At 30.2% G+C, this 21,700-nt stretch overlaps 1 protein-coding gene across 1 annotated transcript in view; it reads left to right on the top strand.

Annotated features, from left to right (window-relative positions):
- The first annotated feature begins 3,670 nt into the window (after positions 1–3,670).
- Positions 3,671–21,700, top strand: part of LOC147809406 (uncharacterized) — a 35,686-nt gene continuing 17,656 nt past the window's right edge. Inside the window, exons 1-2 of the mRNA XM_087162795.1 lie at positions 3,671–6,576; positions 6,634–8,159. Coding sequence (XP_087018921.1) covers positions 3,671–6,576; positions 6,634–8,159 — 4,432 coding nt within the window. The remainder of the gene's footprint in view (positions 6,577–6,633; positions 8,160–21,700) is intronic.

The following is a 21,700-nucleotide window of genomic DNA, read 5'->3' as shown; positions in this document are numbered from 1 at the left end:
AACGTCCCTTTCCCACCAAAAAAATTTAACATACATTTTAATGACGCTTATATTCCCAATTTTTGTCAATTATTGACTGGTGACTTTTGCATCATTTAGGTTTTCTTTCTCAAAAAAGTAACACTTTTTTAAGCGAATTAGGTAAATCTTATTTTTGGTCATTTATTGACCATTTATGATATTTCTGAGCATAGATATGATAAATGATTTTTTTTAAATAAGAATTGCAAAAAAGTATAAATGAAACATATTCAATGAAACAATCAAAATTTGAAATACTAAGGATCGAAACAATTTTCTTTATATAAGCGAGAAATAATAGAAGAGCTTGTGGCGTCAAAATAAATCAATAAAAATCAGTTTTTCGAGCTTTTTATAGCTTTCTGTTTTAAGATCTTCTTTCTGTTTATCTAAGGAGCAGGAAGCATTTCTCAAATGAAATTCAAAAGTTCTCTAGTTATGACACCCAGCTTCACCTGTGGGGGCTAACCTGTCAATCTCATGACCGATAGAATTGGGGTTTGAATCCTAGCATTGACACCACAATATTTACTCAATTCCTTTCAACAAATAGAACATTTCAAGTTTCCTGCACTAATTCTTCTTCCACGAACTTCCAAATTTTTGAACCTGGGATATTAGAATACTATATTAGAATACTATATATATATTAGGATATTTGCACATAGATGAACAATAGATTAAGATGGCTTGGCCATATCTGGAGAGGTCTAGAAAACAATGCAGTACGAATTGCCACCTTTAAACATCCTTCTGGATCTCGAGCCAGAAGAAGACCTCCAACTAGATGGCTGGATGACACTACTAAAGATTTCATAGTAATAAAGATTAACAACAGGAAAAAAGGAGCCATGGATAGGAGGCGTTGGAGGCTACGCGTGGTTGAGGTAGCCAAGGCCTGTAAGGGGCTGTCGTGCTGACGAAGAAGAGGAAGAAGACACATAGATGGAAGCACCATAAGGCTGATATGCTGTCTCTAATCTCTATCTTTGTCATTGTCTTGAAACCATGCTAGTTGTAATTCTTTAAAAAAAAAAGCTTAAAACTTTGTATTCATGGTTTTATAACCATACTAGTTGTTAGTGATTTTAAACCCACAAAGGCAAAATAATTGTTCTTTACCATAAACACTACGGTTATTTAGATGGGCAGACTGCTGCCATTTATTTTAATGGTAGTTCAAACAGTGTAAAAAATTTCGAAACGTATTACATTATAAAGTACAGGCACTTTAGGTTCATCATCCGTAAATTATTATGCCGTACGTTTTACAGTAATATTTATTTAATTTGAGTGATTCAGTGATTTTATGATAATTATTACTCTAAAAATTATTCTGTAGCAGATTTTTTGCTTCTTAACATATTCCGATAAAAATGGATTTTACCGTATATAGTACCAGTACCCTCAGTGTCCGTAATTTTTACCGTAATTTGGTCCTGAATTTTTTTACAATACACTCAGTCAAAAAAAAAACTAATTTTCAAAAACTTTAATTTACTGAAGTTATTTCAAAACTGATTTAAACCAAAACAAGTAATTAGTTTCCATACAAAATTATTTGTAATTCCTATGTATTTGTTTTGAGAATTAAATGAAATCATTTTATTATTTTAGCAAATGAAATTGTTCATAAAAACAGCATTGAACAAAGGAAAAACAGATATTAAAAAATATGATTTTTACCCTGCTATATAAATTTTAACAACTATTGTTTAACTTATAATTGTAAATTTCATTTCAAATGTAAATTGTAATTTTCATTTCATGCGTAAATTGATATTATCATTTCTTGTATAAAAAAAATAAATTTCATTTCTATCATTTCATGCGTAGCAATTGTGTCGAAACAATAAAATTTTTGGTCTACATTTTTTATCAATTAGATTTTTTTTAAATCTCTTATATTGCAAATTGCTTCAACTACTGCCTAGAACTATAGTTGAAAATGTAGGGTAGACATAAGCATGATTTATTATTATTTTCTTTGATTGTTTAACGCTTTCGACTCAGTGAGTGGCAATGCAATAATACAATAATAGAATTAAGATTATTTAAAAAAAACGCCTTTTTTATTATAAAATTGTGAAAACTAAATCAATAAACGGAATAAAAATTATATCCCATTTATTGATAATAAGCAAGTTGTAAATATATAAATATAAGTTATTTTATTAAATTGTCATAAGAAGTTATAATATAAGAAGTTATCTATATAGTACTCTTCATAAGCCTTCACATGAGATCACGACAATTTTATGACCCGTAAAATTCTGCCTAGAGATGATGGCAATAAGGAAAAACACACGGATAGATTACAGGATTTACACGAAGTAAGGGTAAAAATTCATCCATTCTTGAAAAATAAACCGGAAATATGGTCCTATCAAGTTGAAGTGCATTTTAAAATAAGTAGTATAACATCAGAAGTAACAAAGTTGAATTATCTCGTATCACGATTGGAACCAAAATACGTAGAAAATATCTGGGAATTAATTAGAAATGAAAGTAAAACAAAATATACAGACTCCAAAGATAGGCTTCTAAACCTATTTAAGGAAAGCGAAAATGTTAAAATGCTCAGATTAATTACCGAAATTGAACTTGGCGATATGAAACCAAGCTGGCTTGGAAGACAAGATAGATAGAACATGGCAAGTATTTAAAATTGAATTATTTTTATTGAATACCTTTTGATATGCAACCGCTATATTTTGTTTAGAACATTAATGATTAGACATGTTACCATAAAAGGTGATTGCTTGCATGTTAATGCATAAATAATGTAATTGTGATTGGTCTCATTATTCTTCATCAAGCACCTGGAACAGGAAATGCAGTTCATTTGAAAAACAGTCAGGTTAATTTTTTATTATATTTTTGGACGTTCGGAACAGCGCATGTTAAGTAAGTAACAGTTTTTACAACTATGCACAAATATTTTAAAGCATCTTTCTGCATTAAAATAATTATTTCCTTATTGTGATGCAGTATTGCAATTTTTTATAATAAAATTAATGATATCATATTTGTAATCATGTTTGAATTGTTTAAGAAACTTTTTGTGTGTGTGTGCGCTGGTTTGAAATAAATGAGATTAAAAAGATATTATTTAGAGTAAAATTATGTATGTAAATTGCAACTAAATTGTATTGTTATTAAATTGCATTGCAATTAAATTGTTTTTATTTAAAAAAAAGAATTCTTAGGCAAATAAAAATTTAATTGTGTTATCAAAACAAAAACTGGTGATTTTACAAATTAGTTAAGGCAAATTTAATATCAGTTTTTTTAAATGTCATTGTAATGTTTGGCAACTGTTTGGCGATCGTTTAGGCGCACTTGGCGCATTGTGTCACCCCTTCGGGGGCATGCTAGGAATCGAGGTAGAGGTATGTTTGTCTTGGTCGGGAGAGGGTCTCCCTTGGTTGTTTAAGAGCTGGATGCTCGAATATAAAAATAATGACTAGTTTCTTTTAATTTTTAATAAAGTTAAGTTTATTATTATGAAAATCTGGTGTGATTATTTGCATGGAATATAGTCATTACAACACGCTCTCGTTTCGAACACCAGAGATTTGCACCGATAGAAAAGCAATTTCGGAAGTAGAATCAGAAGTTAGTTGGAGAATTCTGATCAGAGTGAAAAATGTTCAAAAACGTACGAAAAGAAGATTTGGTGACAGTTTTGTCAGAGATAGGTGAAGAAGCCAGTTTGGAACTGAAATTAACGGAGCTGAAACATATGTTGCAAAATAGCAAGGAATACTTAGACGATCCGGACTTTGTTAAAGAAATACTAAATACTACAGTAGAAAACAGGAAGAGAGCTGAAGAGACAGAAAAAGCGAAATTAGAAGAAGAAAAAATTCGATTAGAACGAGAACACGAAATTGAGCTGGCGAAGATCCGAACGACACGAAGTATCGAAAGCAGAAGCCCTACCCCAGACGCTCAACACAGCCGTGGAGAAAGCGAAATTTCCCTGGATAAACTGATAAAAGGAGTAGAAACCTTGACGATTCCAGTACCGAAGAAAGCGGAAGCATGGAATATATTTTTCGACTCCATCGAAAGAGCATTTAAACATAAGAATGTTCCGGACGAATTCAAAGCAGAGATATTGTTGAAATTAATTGGGGATAAAGCTACAAATGTTCTTGTTTATATCAAGGGAGAAGATTTAAAGGACTATCAAAAAGTAAAAACACTGATTTTGAAGGAATATGAACCGACCCCCCAAACCTGTTTGGAAAATTTCAGAAGAGCAAAACGTTATTCAGGAGAAACACACATCCAATTCGCTTCACGAATGACCGCAACATGGGATTATTACTGTAAATTAAGAAATGCAGAAGATATTGATACACTTAAAGAACTAATTATATCCGACAAGATATTCCAAACTTTAGACGGAGAGACAGCGTCCCATATCACAATACGACAAGGAAATACATGGTTGAAGCCTCAGGAATTAGCTAGAGAGTGTGACATTTACTTTTCAGCGCGAAGAAAATCTTTTGATGAATACCGAAGTGAAGGAAAACGCCCGAGATTTGGAGACGCAACATATTCACCCGAAAAGTATGTTCCCCCTCAACTGAGAAAAGAATATCCGAGACAAGAAAACAATTTCGTCAGGCAAAGAGAATGCTACATTTGTGGAAGCTATCGACACATTGCGAGAGACTGTTCCGATAGAAAGAAAAAGAATGAAATGACGGGAAAGCGAAATGAAAGGGATCACACAAAAATTTCAAGAAATTCGAATAAAGTATCAAGCCGAGAAGAAGCGGTGGTAGCGAAAGTAGATTCATCTCATCTACGGAGTGACGTCAGAGAAACCATTATTAAACCCCTGCAGAAAGTTAATATTTTTATCAACTCCGAAGAAATCGAAGCAATCGTCGATTCTGGAACTCAGATTTCAATTCTACATTCGTCATTCATTCCGGATGTAAAGGAGAGAGATGGAGGGAAAATTTTGTTAACTTCTGCATTCGGACAACAGATTGAAGCAAAAGTTTGCCGTACGCCGATTTATTTAAGAAATGATGGAACTAACTTATTTAATTCAGTGGATACCTTTATTGCTGTGACGGATGAATTAAATGTGCCTTGTTTATTAACTCCCGAAATACATGAACTGTTGATCAACCCCCCAGAAAAGAACATGGATTCCAACATCGCAGAAGAAAGGCGTCAGAACGAAGAAGAAAAAATGTTCGTTTTGTTTACTGAAACAGAAAAAGAGAAACAAAATACGACAGAAGGGAGAAATGAAGAGGTGGAGGAGAGGGAGAAGGGCATTGCATCAGTTGCCCCTGGCAACCAGTCAAGCTTTGGGGAGTGGCTAGAGGATAATGCAACAGCCAATCCCATCGAGTCTACTGTATCGACAGCCAAACAGCTGTTCATAGAACAACAAACATGCCCGACTCTACACGAGCCTTGGAAGTTGTCGAAGGAAAAGAAGGGAAACTATTTTATTATGGACGGACTCTTGCATCATGAAGAAAAATTGTTTGGAGAAAAAATACGCCAATTAGTTCTCCCATTAAGTAGAAGACAGAAGGTACTTGATCTAGCTCACAACTCGGTATTTGGATGCCATATGGGCATGCGGAAGACAAAAGATAGAATAAGGTACTCCTTCTACTGGCCAGGAGTTTCTCAAGATGTGGAACACTTTTGCAAAACATGCAGCGAATGTCAATTAAGAAGCCCTGAGAAAAGGTCGGATAAAATTCCAATAACCCCAGTAGCAAGACCTGGACTGCCATTCGAAATAGCAAACGTCGATATTATTGGGCCCATTGATCCACCCTCTGCTAGGAAGCACAAATATATTTTATGTCTTATAGATCAACACTCAAGATGGCCGGAGGCCATTCCTCTGAAAAGCTTAAGTGCAAAAGCTACTTGCACAGCTCTCCTCGAAATATTCATGCGAACAGGAATCCCGCATACTATTGCAAGTGATAATGGTACAAATTTCGTGTCAAGACTGACTAAAGAATTTCAAGAAAGATTGGGTGCCCATCCTAGATTTTCAACCCCTGGATACAGTGCTTCCAATGAACTAGTTGAACGATGGAATAGGAGCTTACAGCAGATGCTACATCATGTGATAAGGAGTGACCCATCTAACTGGGATAAGCATATCCCATTCCTGTTATTTGCTTATCGGGAAATCCCCAACTGCACCACTGGAATATCACCTTTTCAATTAATGTATGGAAGACAGCCAAGAGGACCTTTGGCAGTGCTAAAATCATCATGGTCTGGTGAAATACCCATTCCTCCAAATTTGAGTGAATCAGCTGTCGAATACTTACAACAGTTGAAAATAAGAATGGAGCAAGCTGCAGAACAAGCTGAATTGATCGCAAGTGGAAAACAACAAAAATACACTGAATATTTCAATCGAAGATCTGTGCCAAAAAGTTTCAAGAATGGTGACCTAGTTTATTTACTTATACCGGACTCTAACAACAAGCTTTATGCTAGATGGAGTGGTCCTGGAGAAATAGTGAGTCTTATTCCTCCTCACTCGTATAAAGTAAGACTACCAGATGGAAAAATAAAACATGTTCATTCCAACAAAATAAGAAAATTTCAAGCTCGTGTCAACGCCGTTGGAGTGATATTCGAAAATGAAGAAGATTTTGGAGAAGTCATAACTCTACCAAGAAAAGATTTATCAACCCCTTTGGAGTATTTAAAAATTGAAGGAAATTTAGATCTAGAAAATTTGGATAAAACTCAGAAGAATAGTTTAATGACCCTCATCAACCAGCATCAAGCATTATTTACAGGAAAAGTAAAAATGGCTAAAGTGGAATCCCACAAGATCAGACTGATTCCAAATGTAGAAAGAAAGAAACCACATGTATATAGGATCCCAGAAGCGTTGAAGACAAGAGTTGATGCCGAAATAGAAGATTTGTTAAGTTCAGGACTAATAGAGGAGAGTGAAGCTGAGATAGCTCACCCAGTAGTTTGTGTAAACAAGAAAGATGGAAGCATTAGACTTTGTGTTGATTATAGAGCTCTGAATGCGGTTACCAAAGCTGACGATTTTCCGATGGAAGATGCAGTGGATCTAATGTACAATATAGGAAGAGCCAATGTAATAAGCACGCTTGATCTTCTCAAAGGTTATTACGCCGTTCCTATGGAGGAAGAAAGCAAAGAATTTACATCTTTCAAAACTCACCGTGGGCAGTATCAATTTAAAGTTCTCCCATTTGGATTGAAAAATGCCGCTGCCACTTTTCAGCGAGTTATGAACAAGTCACTAAAAGAGTTCAAGGAATTTTCAAGATCATATATTGACGATATTGCTATTTTCTCAAAAGACTTCGAAACCCATCTTCAAGATTTAGAAAAAGTCTTTACAAAATTAGAATTATTAGGATTTACCATCAACGTGAAGAAATGTTCTTTTGCGAAACCTCAAATCAAATATTTAGGACACGTGATTGGATCAGGAAAACACCAACCTGACCCGGAGAAAATAATAGCCATTCAAAAATTGGAATCGCCAAAGACGAAAACTCATCTTAAAAGCCTTCTAGGACTGACGAATTACTACAGGGAATACATCCCAAACTATGCAGACGTCGCATACCCCCTCACCGAACTCACGAGAAAAAAACAACCGGAGGTGCTTGAATGGAGAGAAACACATGAGTCTGCTTTCCAACGGCTGAAGGAGAAATTGGCGAAAACAACGGAATTGATTACCCCTACCCCCAACGAGCATTTCATCATCCACTCTGATGCTTCACAGGTGGGAGTAGGTGCCTGCTTGTCTCAACGGAAAGGCGACTCAGAAGTACCAGTGTGTTATGCCAGCCAAAAGCTTTCTAAATCTCAACAGAATTGGCCCACTATTGAGCGAGAGGCCTATGGAATAGTATGGGCATTGAAGAAATTCGAGCCTTGTATATTTGGCTCCCCAATCAAAATTGTGACCGACCACAACCCACTGGCATTCATCGTTAAAAATGCTCCCCAATCGTCTAAGCTCCAAAGGTGGGCGCTTGCCCTACAAAAATATAATTTAAGTATCGAGCACTGTCCGGGAAGAAATCTTAAAAACGCAGATGCCCTTTCCAGACTCTCAATCTCAGGTGATTAAAAATAAATAAACTGTCGAGGTCAATGCAGACTTGGTCAGTTAGTGTTAAAAGTTATTTCATGACTCTTATATTTTTTTTATTAGAGACTCTAAGTGTTTATATGCTTATATTGATATTTACTTGTGGATAAAATTAAAATAACAGATATTTTAGGTAAGTGCTTAATTAATTTGAAAACATATTTTAAAGTAAGATCTTTATAATTCAAAAAAAAAATGAATGATTTAGTGTTTGAAAAATAGTAAATTTCATTGTTTATATGCATAATTTTAAGATATGATTAAAATCCATGGAAATATAATTATTGAATTGTAATGTTTATACATGATCTTTAAGGTGTTATGGTTTAAAAATATTTTTTTTATTTTGGTTTGTAGTAATAATTGTTTAATTAATAATGTGTGTATTAAATATTATTAGTATTACTGTGTGTCAGTAGATTATAGTTAAAGTGGATAATTATTCTTGTATTAGATATTATTTTATAACTATTTTTGCTATAGAAAAAAAAGGTTATATAGGATTGAATTGTAGATACTAACGTTACAGTGTATAATTAATGATAACTGAGTTTATATATGAGTAGTTATAATATCTCATCTGTATTAGTGTTTATTATTCCTATTATGTTTTCATTGGAAATATTGCATAATCATGTTTTTCGTATGTATCATTCTGTATTATAATTTTTTTTTTGATCGCAAACAGTTGTTTTTTAATTTTCAGATTAACGATTAATTATTTGTAATATAATCATTATCTTAGGGGGGAAGGTGTAATGTTTGGCAACTGTTTGGCGATCGTTTAGGCGCACTTGGCGCATTGTGTCACCCCTTCGGGGGCATGCTAGGAATCGAGGTAGAGGTATGTTTGTCTTGGTCGGGAGAGGGTCTCCCTTGGTTGTTTAAGAGCTGGATGCTCGAATATAAAAATAATGACTAGTTTCTTTTAATTTTTAATAAAGTTAAGTTTATTATTATGAAAATCTGGTGTGATTATTTGCATGGAATATAGTCATTACAGTCATAAAAATCAATTAAAATTTAATTTTGCTTAAAAAACCAGAGAATTTCAAATTTTTAAATTTCAAATTCAATAACAAAGTTCATCATTAGTAGAAGGAAAATCTATACCACAATATTGCAAAATAACTATCATTTGCATCAAAGATAGTGCTTGAGGAAAAAATTTACAATTCAAATACTTCGCTTAGAATGGTCTAATATGCATAAGAAAACATTGTGTTAAATTGGATATCAGCAAATGACGTCATTGAAGGTAAATCGTGGCATTTGTCTATTCAGAAGCCAATCAGGTTTGACACAAACGGGCGACATCGGTTACAGCTATTAATTAAATCTGATTTAAAAACATATAGTTAGTCAGAATCACTTCACTTCTTTACGAGTAGTAAAAACTCAATTGTATTTATTCTATAGCACCATCTAACTAATTATGAAATAAATGAAAAATACATTTTCTAACTCATTTCTTTCTTAGCAAACCGCATACTATATCCTCAAACAGTTAAACTGTAAAAAAAAATCCGGTTATGTACTAGCATCCTGAGAGCAGTATCCTTAAAATTTATTTTATCGCAAAATCCATTTTTACCCTAAAATGTTATGCCGTATCTCTTAAAACAATGTTTATTTGGTTTATTTAATTATACTACTGGGCTGTACCTTCTGCTCGCTAACGCTCGCCAACCCCCGAAAATTGCTACGCAATCTTATAAGGTTTGCTTCGCAAACCAAGCTCGCTTCGCTCGCTACTAACTTAGGTACATTGCAAATACACAAAATTCTAAGAATTCAAAACAATCATTCAAATCCATATAACAACATTTGTTGTAAAAAAAATACATCTTTTTAGTAAATACTAAGTCATTAAAATAAATTTAAATTCAAATAAATGATATGTAATTCGTTAAACCTATTAGAAATGTGCTATAGTATAAAATCTTGAAGCGCAACAGCACGATTAAGACTCATTTTTCAATGAATAACTAATAACAATAATAAAACAAATAAATTCGTGAAATAAATCAAAAATCGTCAAATAAATTCGTAATATATAAATTCGTGAAAAAAGAGCTTTCGACAAAATACTAAAATATAGATCTATCGACAAAGACTACTCACTTCTGTCCAGGTTAAGGTTATTTCAGTTTCCGTTTTTAAAAGCGCTATATGTTGAGCCACCTCAACTAGATTTGGCATGTGACATTTTTAGCGGCAATCATTGGTCGATTTTCCATCGTTGACATTCGGGGAGTTGTAATGAGGCTTTTTTTGACGCCGTGTAAGAGAAATATATATAGAGATTGATTCGGTGATTGTACATTAAATAATACTATAAAGATTACGGTATATCAGCTATTTTATTCCGTAAAATAGATTTTACGGCGCATTGAACTTTACCGTACAATAAGTGTTAAGGCGAAAATAGATTTTAAGGTACTGGCTCCCAGACTTCCCGTACTTTATGCCGTAATTTGTTCCAGATTTTTTTTCAGTCTATGGGATACCCGTTATATGCAATTAATACGCAGTAAACAATGGAAATTGCAGTGAATGAAACTTTTTTAATGAACATTGTGAAGGGATATTTGTTTTTTAAAATATTAGCAGATGAAGAACACCTAGACGAAAAGCGCAAGTAGCAATATTTTAAAACTGTTCAGCATTACAAACAACGTTAAAGTAACATTACATACACAATTCAGACAATAGTTGTTTTTGTGCAACATGATATTGATGATGGTAATTATTTAATAAAAACACCTATCTTTTTTTAAGATTGTTTTTCTTTCTTTCTCGAACTGTTTTGTTTATGATTTATTCAATAAGCTTATATTTTAGAAAAAAAATAATACTTTTCTTACTTATCTTGTTGTCGTATATTAACATATTTAAGCATTGTTGTCCATACGAATTAAATTAATTTTTATGTTGAACTTGGTATTTTTTTATGAAAAATCTTTCAAAATCTTTTTCATAAGCAAAAATAACGCATTAAATAAAATCTAATATTCCTACTGTTAGAAAGAGCATGAAAATTTATGTAGGATTAAGAGCTTTTATTTTCCTTAACAAAAATTAAATAAAATAAAAATTCCACAAAAATTAAACAAAGGACTGAAAAACAAATATATTTCCTAAAATATCCATAAAATATTTTTTTTTCATTTCCTCTCTTTGTTTTGAATAATTTAATAAAAATTAAAACTTTTAATTTTTGAAAAAAATGCACTGAAGAAGGAACACAAGAAGCACAAGTTAAATTAATGATGTGAATATTAAAAAAAAACATCATAGGAATTTTGTAAATTATTATTTTTATTTCATATTTAGTTAATTAGGAAACTTAATTTAAAGTTTAAATAATCCATTAATCCGATTATAATTTTTTAAAACTTTCAATAAGAAGGCAAAATTAATTATGAATTTTTTTTGGTAAGTCGATGATGAAACGCAATATCATATTTTTAAAGTTAATTTGCATGTTAAAAAAAGTACCATTAATTTTATTTATCAAGGTCTTATCAGAATATTTAGTTACAACTTTCACTAAAACAAGATATTCTGGGCTCCTTTTTCGAAGAAAGATAAAAAAATTATCAAAATTATTGAACAATACTTTTTTTTTTAAAAAATATATTCTTTTTACAGTTAATACCTTTATTATTTTTGCTTTAATGTAAAATTTTTGAAATGATGAATAGGCTTAAATGTATTTTACGAGTTTAAAAGTTAAAAAAATCTCTGAAATAAGTCATTTATTGCCATTATATATCACAAGATTACTGCCATTATAAAAGTATTATACTTAACTAGTTTAAAGATACCAAAATTTTTGCTACAAGTAAAAATAACATCATGATTGAAATTATTGTGTGCATTATTTACACGGATCAAAACTGTAAACTATGTTAATTTTATTTTTTACCATTGTTTAATTGTTAATCAACAACACACATTAATAAAAGTTTTCGATTTACCTACATGGTTTTGTAACATCAAAACTCAGAAAATAAGTAAATTAGCAAATTAAAAGTTTTATTAAGTCTGGATTTAGCGCAGAGTATTTAAATGGAATTTAATCACTCTAAAGTTACACAAACATTTTTTCTCCATGTTTAACTTCACCAGTTTAAAATATAGTGTGAAATTAAAGTAGATGAAATACTCGCTGATATGAGGAGTTTAGTTTTAAGTCCCAGATATCTCTTGGTTTTAAGGATATTTTGCTTTATTTTCATTTATATTAGGTAATTTCTTTTCCATATAGATCTTAACTTTATTTGCATAGAAGAATAAAATGTTATGTGATATTTATATATTGTTAGGAGATTTATTTTTACACTTTCATTCAAATTTTGCTTGCTATTTTAATAATGATAAATATTTTACTGCATTTTCATTCAAAATTTAATATTATACTTAAAAGCCTGTTTAAAAAAAATCATGCGAATTAGGTAAGGTTAGAAACTTTACCTTTTTGATTTTGGAGAAATTTTCAGGATATGCAATTTTAGTCAAAAGCTATTTGACTCAAAAAAATTTTTTCGCAGAAAAATTTTTTCTCAATGTTTTGTGGGTCAAATTTGAAGGTTCAATAAAAGTTTAAGACACATCAACTTAACCATGGGCAATACTTTTTATGAAATAAATAAGCTCCGACACTGACCACTATTTTATGTTCTACTATTTTCAGTTTAACTATTAAGTCATAAATAATTCCAGTAGACCTTCGCATCGGCGGTCAAAAGTCATTCAAAAATCTCCCATATTTCTATTTTCTAAAATTTTAACCATCAAAATTTTAATTGAGACAAAAGGAAATCAAAAATGTATATATATCTGTAAATACATACTACTTTATATTCGGTGAGTAATGCATACATTTGTCGGGCAATTCATTCATTTGGAGTGTAATTCATACATTTGACAATGCGCATCTAAATAAGCGGAGCACCATGAATTTTTTTGATTTAATGATTGCATCTTCCCGTACTAGGACTTATTCTTAATGGTTCGAGGGGGTGACATGAAATATGTTAATTGGTGCAGAAGATATTTTAAGATAAGAAATATGACACGGAAACGTACTTTGTCTAAATAAAAATCCTTTTTTTTTTCGACGGATTCGGATTTCTGTCTTCCAAAATGTAGGGGGTAGGCCGGAATCTGATCCTAATAATTTGGTCAGGAAAGCGGTCCAAAGTTTTGACCACTTAATGTTCATTTTACATTTTCCGCTCGTCATATTTCGAGAGCTTTTCAAGCGAATTAAAAAATTTTTGCGCACAATTATAAAACTCATTTATACAATGGTAACTTCTTGTAAAAAATAAATTTTAAATACCATTTATTAATTTTTATTATTTTATTTTGCAATGGTAAAAAAAAGAATTTTAAAGTATAAATGTTTGTACATTATTTAAAGTACCTATCTTTATATGGCGAAATACAAAATATGAGTGAAATCGGTTGAATCAATCCTGAGAAATTTAATTTAAAAAAAAAATCGTGTATTTATTTTAAGTCGTATATTTTTTTCGCACTGCATGCCAAATAAATGTTGATTTTTTAGGTACAACTCATTAGTATGTATTTACAGATATACATAACTTTATGGTTCACTGTGTGTAGTTCACAAGCAAATTTTGGAGGTCAAAATCTGATAAAATGGCCATATTTTGAATATTTTCACCTTTGATCCCAAAATCAGCAGGAAGCATTCATGTCTTAAATTGAAAAAAGATTTTCAGATAACGATATTTAGTTTGGCAGTATATCTTAGAACTAATATTATACAGTTTCAAAATTCAAGAGTTTCATTTCTATTTTATTGAAGCAGTATAACCTTTTTTAAAGAAGTGTTAAATTCAATTATGCTTTCCAAACGAACATGTAACAAAGATGTGCACCCTGTTAGAAATATGCAATAATATCTAAAAGTGAATAAGCAATGAATTAGAATTAAATTTGATAACTATTTGCATTATATTTCACATCGATTCATTATAGCATTTTCCCTCAAATCCACAAGTTCTAGAAATTTGATTTCAGAATGAAAGCGTAATTTCATTTTATTGTATATTTTAAGCATATTAGTTTAACATGTGTTAGAAGCTTTAGAACTGTCATTATTTCATCAGAATAGCGTGGAGTTTCAAGAGGATTAATAATAATGCTACTTTGTTTTATAAAAGAAAAATTAACAGTTGTGAGCTTGAAATATTAATACATTCTTATTTTTTTTAAAATTAAAGTAACTTTCTTCACTTTTTGGAGTAATTCTACCACTACGGTTATTAAACATAAATTTACTAGTATATAATTCGTGATAACTCATTATAATTTGAGGTACTTTTAGACAGTCAAAGGATGGCGTTGTTGATTACAGCTCGTCCCACAATTTCTAAAATTGTTTTAGAAGAATACTTATGAAAAAAAGTTATTGTTTTATGAAAAGTATTTTTATTTAAATTATTCAATATATTAAAGTAATTTAAACTTGCATGAACGCATTTGATTACAACGTAGATGATGTGATCATTAATATTTATTTGGGTCACCGTAACAATTTTAAATGTTAAATTAAATAGCTTCTATATAAAAATAATTGCATAAAATACAAATTTGTAAAGAAAGCGACAGTATATCACGGTAAAGCAAAATTTCATGGTTGATTCAAAATATAACTAAATCTAACACATTTTTATGAAAAAGTATTTATTCACTTATACTTTTTACTTTAATCTTCTATAACATTCTGTCGAAGTTTCATATATTATTGAAATGTATTTTATAAGGAAAAATATTTTTTTTCCAAAGAAACAAGGACGGTTTGCATTTCTTCCACAGAAAATTTATTTCTCAATTTAAATTATTTTGTTTTATCTATTTATTTATTTGATCATTAGTTTCTACATAAAATTAAATACATAAAATATAAGTTTGTTAAGACAGCAACAGAACATAACGAAATAGCGAAAATTCTTATCCAATTTAAAACATAATTATGTACAACACATTTCATTAAAAAGTATTTCTTCACTCAAAACTTAAATTCAATTCTGTTCTATAACTTTCTTTCCAAATCTTATACGTTATAAAAGTAAATACTTTTTTTAACGAAATTATTCAAAGAAGTAGAAACTGTTTTTATTTCTTCTATAGACTATTAATTCTCAATTAATTTATTTTCCCAGAATGTAATTTACAGAAATTTAAATTGATGAAGTTGGACGATTACGGTTTATTTAGCTTTTCTGTAATTTACTTAGCTTTTTTTTAAAAGTTTGCAGTGCAGTTTAAGAAAGATGTAATAGAATTGTCTGAGCAACATAACCTTTTACTCTTTAGCTACACTAAAGTGGTTTGTTTTTACGTTTATACATAAATCGCATTTATGTATAAATTTAAAAGAGCATAACGGGCCTTTTGCCGGCATGCTTTTTCCCCAGGATTACCTACATTCATAGTTGTTTTAAGTGTCATTGCCTGATATTTCATATACTTATATTTTTTCGAATCAAAAATATGGGAATAATGTTCAATTTCAACTTCATTTTTGTTTAAATTTGTGATTGCACATGCATAAATTTCGGAGATCAAGAGTCATTTTCCGAGATGCAGCCTAGCCATTAACTGGCAGCTTTTTGGCTCCAAATTGTTCGCAAAACAGTACTAAAATAATTTTGCGCATTAGTACTCAGTGCTCCTTAATCATTGGAAAGCAAAATAGAAAAAATATCTATGAGATATTTTTATTTACTCAAGCTCAATATTCAGCAATTGAAAATACTTCAATAAATCTTATTTTTCATAACGTTTTGCTTTATTAAAAAATTTTCATTCTTTTAATGGATATCATGAGCATACACTTTCTGAATTTAAATAGCTATTTTAGGAATAAAAAAAAAATAAATGGAATTACGTAATGTACTCTAGTCCCTCGATCTTGAATTCTAGTATTCTACACTCTTATAAATACTCTTACTCAATACTTACTTTGGATGATTCAATAATCCTTAAGCCGTATTTTTATTACTTTGATAATCATGTTGTCACTAAATCACGTGATTTGTGACGAATCGCGAACTCTCATATATATATGACGAAAATGTTTCCTCATCGTAGTGCAGGCTGGGAGATTGTTTGCTAGAAGGAAAACTAGAATAAAGACTAGAAAATCGGAAATAAAACTGTGAATTAAGTCAACCGGAATTATGATGGTTAAAGTATTGACCTCGCAACAGACACATCTTGGGTTTGAATCCGGCGATGGGTATAATTTACTTCTCTATTCTATCTGTTTTTGTACGACTCATATGGTGCCACGTTATAGTAACTATTTATGATGTCTTTTATATTTATTTATTTTTGTAAATTTTTTTTTGGAAAAAATAGAATGAAGAGACATTTTTTTTTAATTTTGATCAAATTTGTTGGAGAAGTGACGATAGTTACTTCGTCATTTGGCGAAATTTTTACTCGGAGCACACACAAGGAAACGCTTTTGTCAAAAACGAAAAAAAATTCGTGTTATTTGAGTCTCTCTTTTTTTTACAATGTAGTTTCCCCAAGCACTTTTTCATTGTGCGATTGATAAATAATATAAATCTTATAATGAAGGTGAATGATTATTTTATTTTGGCATTTCATCAACGAATTTTAGTATTTTATGTTGAAACTCTTCGTACAATTTGCTTTTTATTTTATAGACCAAATTGAACAGCCGATCCAATTCTAAATTTACAACTTTCATTGTTTAACTCCATAGACTTGTAATTTTGAACCCTACTGAGAAGACAAAGCAATTCCTGTATCAAGCAATTGGAAAACACTAGCCATGGTGAAGGACTTTTTCTGGAGCTAACCAGAATTTGCGTTGCATAGAGTGGAAAACCGTAAAACTTCTCACGGTTATTCCGATGGCAAGGGAATTCAAACCCATGATCCGTCTAACAATGAGGCTATTTTTACGTCAGCTCTGGGATGGGGCGAGCCGGGAGCAGAATTCTTATCAACCAGCCACCGCTGGTATTAGAGCACTTGGAATGCGAACTCTCTATTCCCTGATCCACCGAGACACATTTTTGCTTCTAAAACGTATATTACATGTTATATACTTACTGAGTACAAATTTAAGCAGGAAAATCAGCAAAAGGAGTGTAGAGCAAACGCCACAGTTTAGATCAGTAACAGTAATTATTAACTTAAATTACTCTAAATATTGCAAAAATAAACTCAGTTTCTAAAAAAAAAATAATGCACTTAACAGTTGAGCATTGAGTAAAAATAATTACGTTTTACAAATATATATGCGATAAATTTTTTTTCTAAGTAAAAAAAAAACGAGTAGGGAAATTTCAAAATGAAATCAATAAATGACAAAATTAATAAATAAAATTAACAATAGCATTAATAAATGAATTTAAATTAATATTAAAAATGATAAAAGAATACAATTAATAACAAAATACGAAATTTTAACCAAAAATTAAATGAAAAAATAGCATTAAATTAAATAACTATTAAAAATAATAAAGAAAAAGATAATTTTCCAGTAATAGCCAAAATGTTAATTTCCTTCCATTTAAAATAACTTATTTCTTTTAATAAATTTGGATGGTTACCTTAATCAAGCATTGGGTAGTATTTCGAAATCTAAATTCTATCTATAATTACCATTATAACGATTTTGAAAAGCTGAAAGAGGGGCTCTCGATCAAAACTTATTTTATTTCCCCGCATTCGTAATCTTCGATTACTTTAAGAAATAAAATTTTATAGCTAAATTAAAAACATCACATTTACCATTTGAATTCAAAATGGGCAATAAAATGACTCACATGAAACAGACCTAGAATTTTACGACAATTTTATGCCGCGATTTAAATTTATGGCACTTGTCCTACTCAGACCGAAATCTTCAAAACTTTCCATATTTCCAATGGATGTAGCTTTATTTTATGTTGACGATTAGAAAGTATGACTTTAATATCGAAACAAAGAAATGATTTAGTTTATGCAAGTTTCCCATAAATGTTTGATTATCTAAGAGACGGTAGGAAACTGTAACTGTGATTTGTGAGAGAAATATTTTGTCCGAAGATATAATAAACTACCTCGTCGAAAGTGACTTTAGTCATGATTGTTTAACAAAGTAAATTGCTATTCAAATCATATGAGAATTTTTATTGCTCATAAAATGAGATAATAATTTTACACTTCTTAGAATAAAAACTCATTGTTCAAATTTACAGGAGAGCAAACTTAATATTTATACAAAATGAAACATTTGTTGAAACATCAACTAAAAGCATGTAATGAAATAAGTTTATAGTACTCATATAATGCATTTTCTAGAGTAAATGTTTAATTTTATAGAGAATTATTGAATTTTTTATAGTTCTTAAATTTTTAAGTTATTGAACTTTTGTAGAATATTACAATCATAAATAAAATTCACTGATTTTGGATTACGATCTTGACTCTTAATCTAGAACTAAAAAAGTATGCTTTGTTTTGGTTTAATTATTTAATTATTATTCCAAATTTATTTTAAAATACTTTCTAATTTCTATTTTTGCCTTTTAATCTTATACCAATTTAGATTTCGTTCAATTTGTATTGTGTTTTAAATTGTTGCTAAGTTTTCGACTCTTTTCTTTTTAAATATTAATCGATAGTTTAAAGACATAGGCGTTTTAATAATTCCTCATGTGATTTCACAAAATCTAATAGGAAAACATAAAATAAATTTTTAAAAATATTGAGTTGAACTTTAAAAGTTAAAAAGATTATGTACTTAAAGTTTTGAAACTAAATTGTTTCAATAATGACTTCTTTTATAATATAAGGTTTCTAAAAAAACTTATTTACATAATTCTAAGCATACTAAAAGAAATGTATTAAGACATACAAATTATATCGTAAGGAATTAAAAATTGAAAATTTCAGTTATTATTTACTCTAAAATGTAATGACTTTAAAAAAATATTTTTTAGGGATAGAGCAGTTGCTCCATTACTGAGATACCAGATATAATTCGTAAAATGAAAGCTTTTCGTGAAATTGTAGTGATATTAAAAAGCTTGCAAGATTAAATTTTTACCAAACTGTTACGTAAATGTGACATTGCAATTTTTTCTTAAGACAATTTACGCCGACTAATTATTATATGAAATAGATATCATCTGAATAGTTTATTATATGAATTTTTTCTATAAAATATGAATTATTCTATGAAAAAGAATAAAAAAGAAATAGTTTTACTACTCAATGTCAAACTATTTTGTGATTGCTGAAACTGCACACAAATATTTAATGCTTTTAAAAACGTAATTTTATATAAACTGCTTTGAATGTTTTAAAATGTTTCGAAACGCTTACTACAGAGAACGATGGTTTTAAATGTCCATTGCATATAAAATATTATTTATCAATAATTAACCAATGTTTCTAGAAGACATGACATTTTTTATATTTTTGACAGAAAATTCAAAAATCAACTTCAGCTTCCAAATAGGCTGAGGGAGGAGAGTAAAAAGAATTTTAAAATAAATTCCAGTAAAACAAAATGGTAGAATTACTAATACTTAACTGTCGTAAAAATGCAAGATATAAAAGAACGTAGATAAATATGCGTGTTTTGCGAAAAGACCAGACCTGTTAAAGATGATAAATTGGATATAAACAGCAAAGAGTATACAAAACTAAAATCTAAAAATCGATTAGCTGTTTGACATCAGAAACATTAAGCTTTAGCTGACGTCACGGTTATAGTTAGTATAAAATGTCAACTTAGGCAAGAAAGTTTGCTGATTTATTTTTTTGTTTAGCATATATTGGAAAACCGAAACAGTCTGGCTTTGTATGCTTTCTTCCTTAAATAAACTGTTAAAAATATTGGTCAATGTAAAACGAAAAGAACTTTGTATATGTTTTAGACTAAAATACTAACTTGTGATTTTTGTAAAATCTGAATAAACGATGCGTTTCTTTAGATATAATGTTTACGGAATCTAAATCTAAGGAAAAAAAAAGGCTATATGAAAGATATATTAATTTACAAAACTTAAAGAAATTACCAAATGAATTTTTTTTTTTACTTTTAAAAAGCTGCTTATAGTTCCCACTTTAAAAATAAAAAATAAATGAAAATGTACTTTTTCTCAATTAGTTTACATATATCAGCATCTGAATGACGAGTTTGGCACGTTTGGGAGGTAAAGACAGACCTGAGAGCTGTGACCACTTATCTAAACAATTTTGTTGGGTCCCGCAGTGAACTGATCGTTAAGACATGGCTCCCAGCAGATCACCGAAGTCAAGCGTCACTGGCTGCGGTCAGTGTGCGGATGGGTGACCACTTGGATCAGTTTGCGTAGAGACCGCGGGTGTGTGGTATGGGTAAGCGTTAAACTGTTCTACCGTAAAGTTTTCGACTTCACGTGCAGGTCGTAGGGCTACCGAAGCGGGGGTGCCATCTCCTCTGCAGAGGATCAAAATTGTGATGGCATGTCCTCGGATCATCCTCAGGGATCATCCTCACTCGGATCATCCTCACTCGGATCATCCTCACTACAACAACAACAACAATTTTGTTGGTCACAAAATTGTGTAACCTTAAACTCAATGATCCCCAAACCCATAGTGGGCTACTATTTTGATGTTTTTTTAGTTTAAAATTTTAAAATGTGGTACATAACATAAACATGCATGATAATTTGTATGCTTACATGGGGAAAAGATCCTGCTAAAATTACTGCACATTATAGTAATGACATTTTTGAACACTGTAACCAACTCGCAGAAAGCAATAAATAGTTAAATAAATAAGTATCATTTTGAATTTTAGATATTTTAATTAGATTAGAATATTTTGTCTTGATATAAATTTCTTACTATCATAAATTATAATTAAAAATTGAGCCTTATTGTATGATATAATTTTTACATATAATATAGAAACTGTGCATCTTTCATCAAAACATTAAAAGGCAATTAAAAGTACAGATATTTTTGCACTTAAGAAATTATTAACAGTAAAAGAAAGAAAATAATTCTTCTATTCCTGAATATTTTTCATATGAGTTCATTATAATGATCTTTCAAGTATGTCATGCTGTTTATTTTTATTTAATTATAATAAATCACTTCTGCAGAAAACTGAATTTCCTATTTTCCTTTTATTTCTCAAAAGATTAATTACAACTTACACGTTACATCGGATATAGTTGGAATGTGTGATAAAAAAGACAAATTATAGTAAACAAATTTCACGACAAAATAAAGAAAGAAAAAACGAGACAAATTCCAAAAGATGACACAACCAGGTGCTGTTGTAAGTCGAGACTAATTGGATCTTTTTTTGGTTACTTTCTCAGTAATTTTTCTTATCTTTATTCATAATAATGATTTCATGCTGAATAATAAGAAAGATTTCCCGAAGAACTTTTTTAAAATTATTATGTTTGCAGAAAGAGAATGAACAGCAACATAAATTCTTAA

The sequence above is a fragment of the Parasteatoda tepidariorum genome, chromosome 5 (assembly GCF_982258835.1).
Source record: "Parasteatoda tepidariorum strain Cologne lab strain chromosome 5, Ptep-v5.0, whole genome shotgun sequence".
NCBI lineage: Eukaryota > Metazoa > Arthropoda > Arachnida > Araneae > Theridiidae > Parasteatoda > Parasteatoda tepidariorum.
Note: the sequence above shows the minus strand (reverse complement) of the source record. Positions and strands in the feature narration are given on the sequence as shown.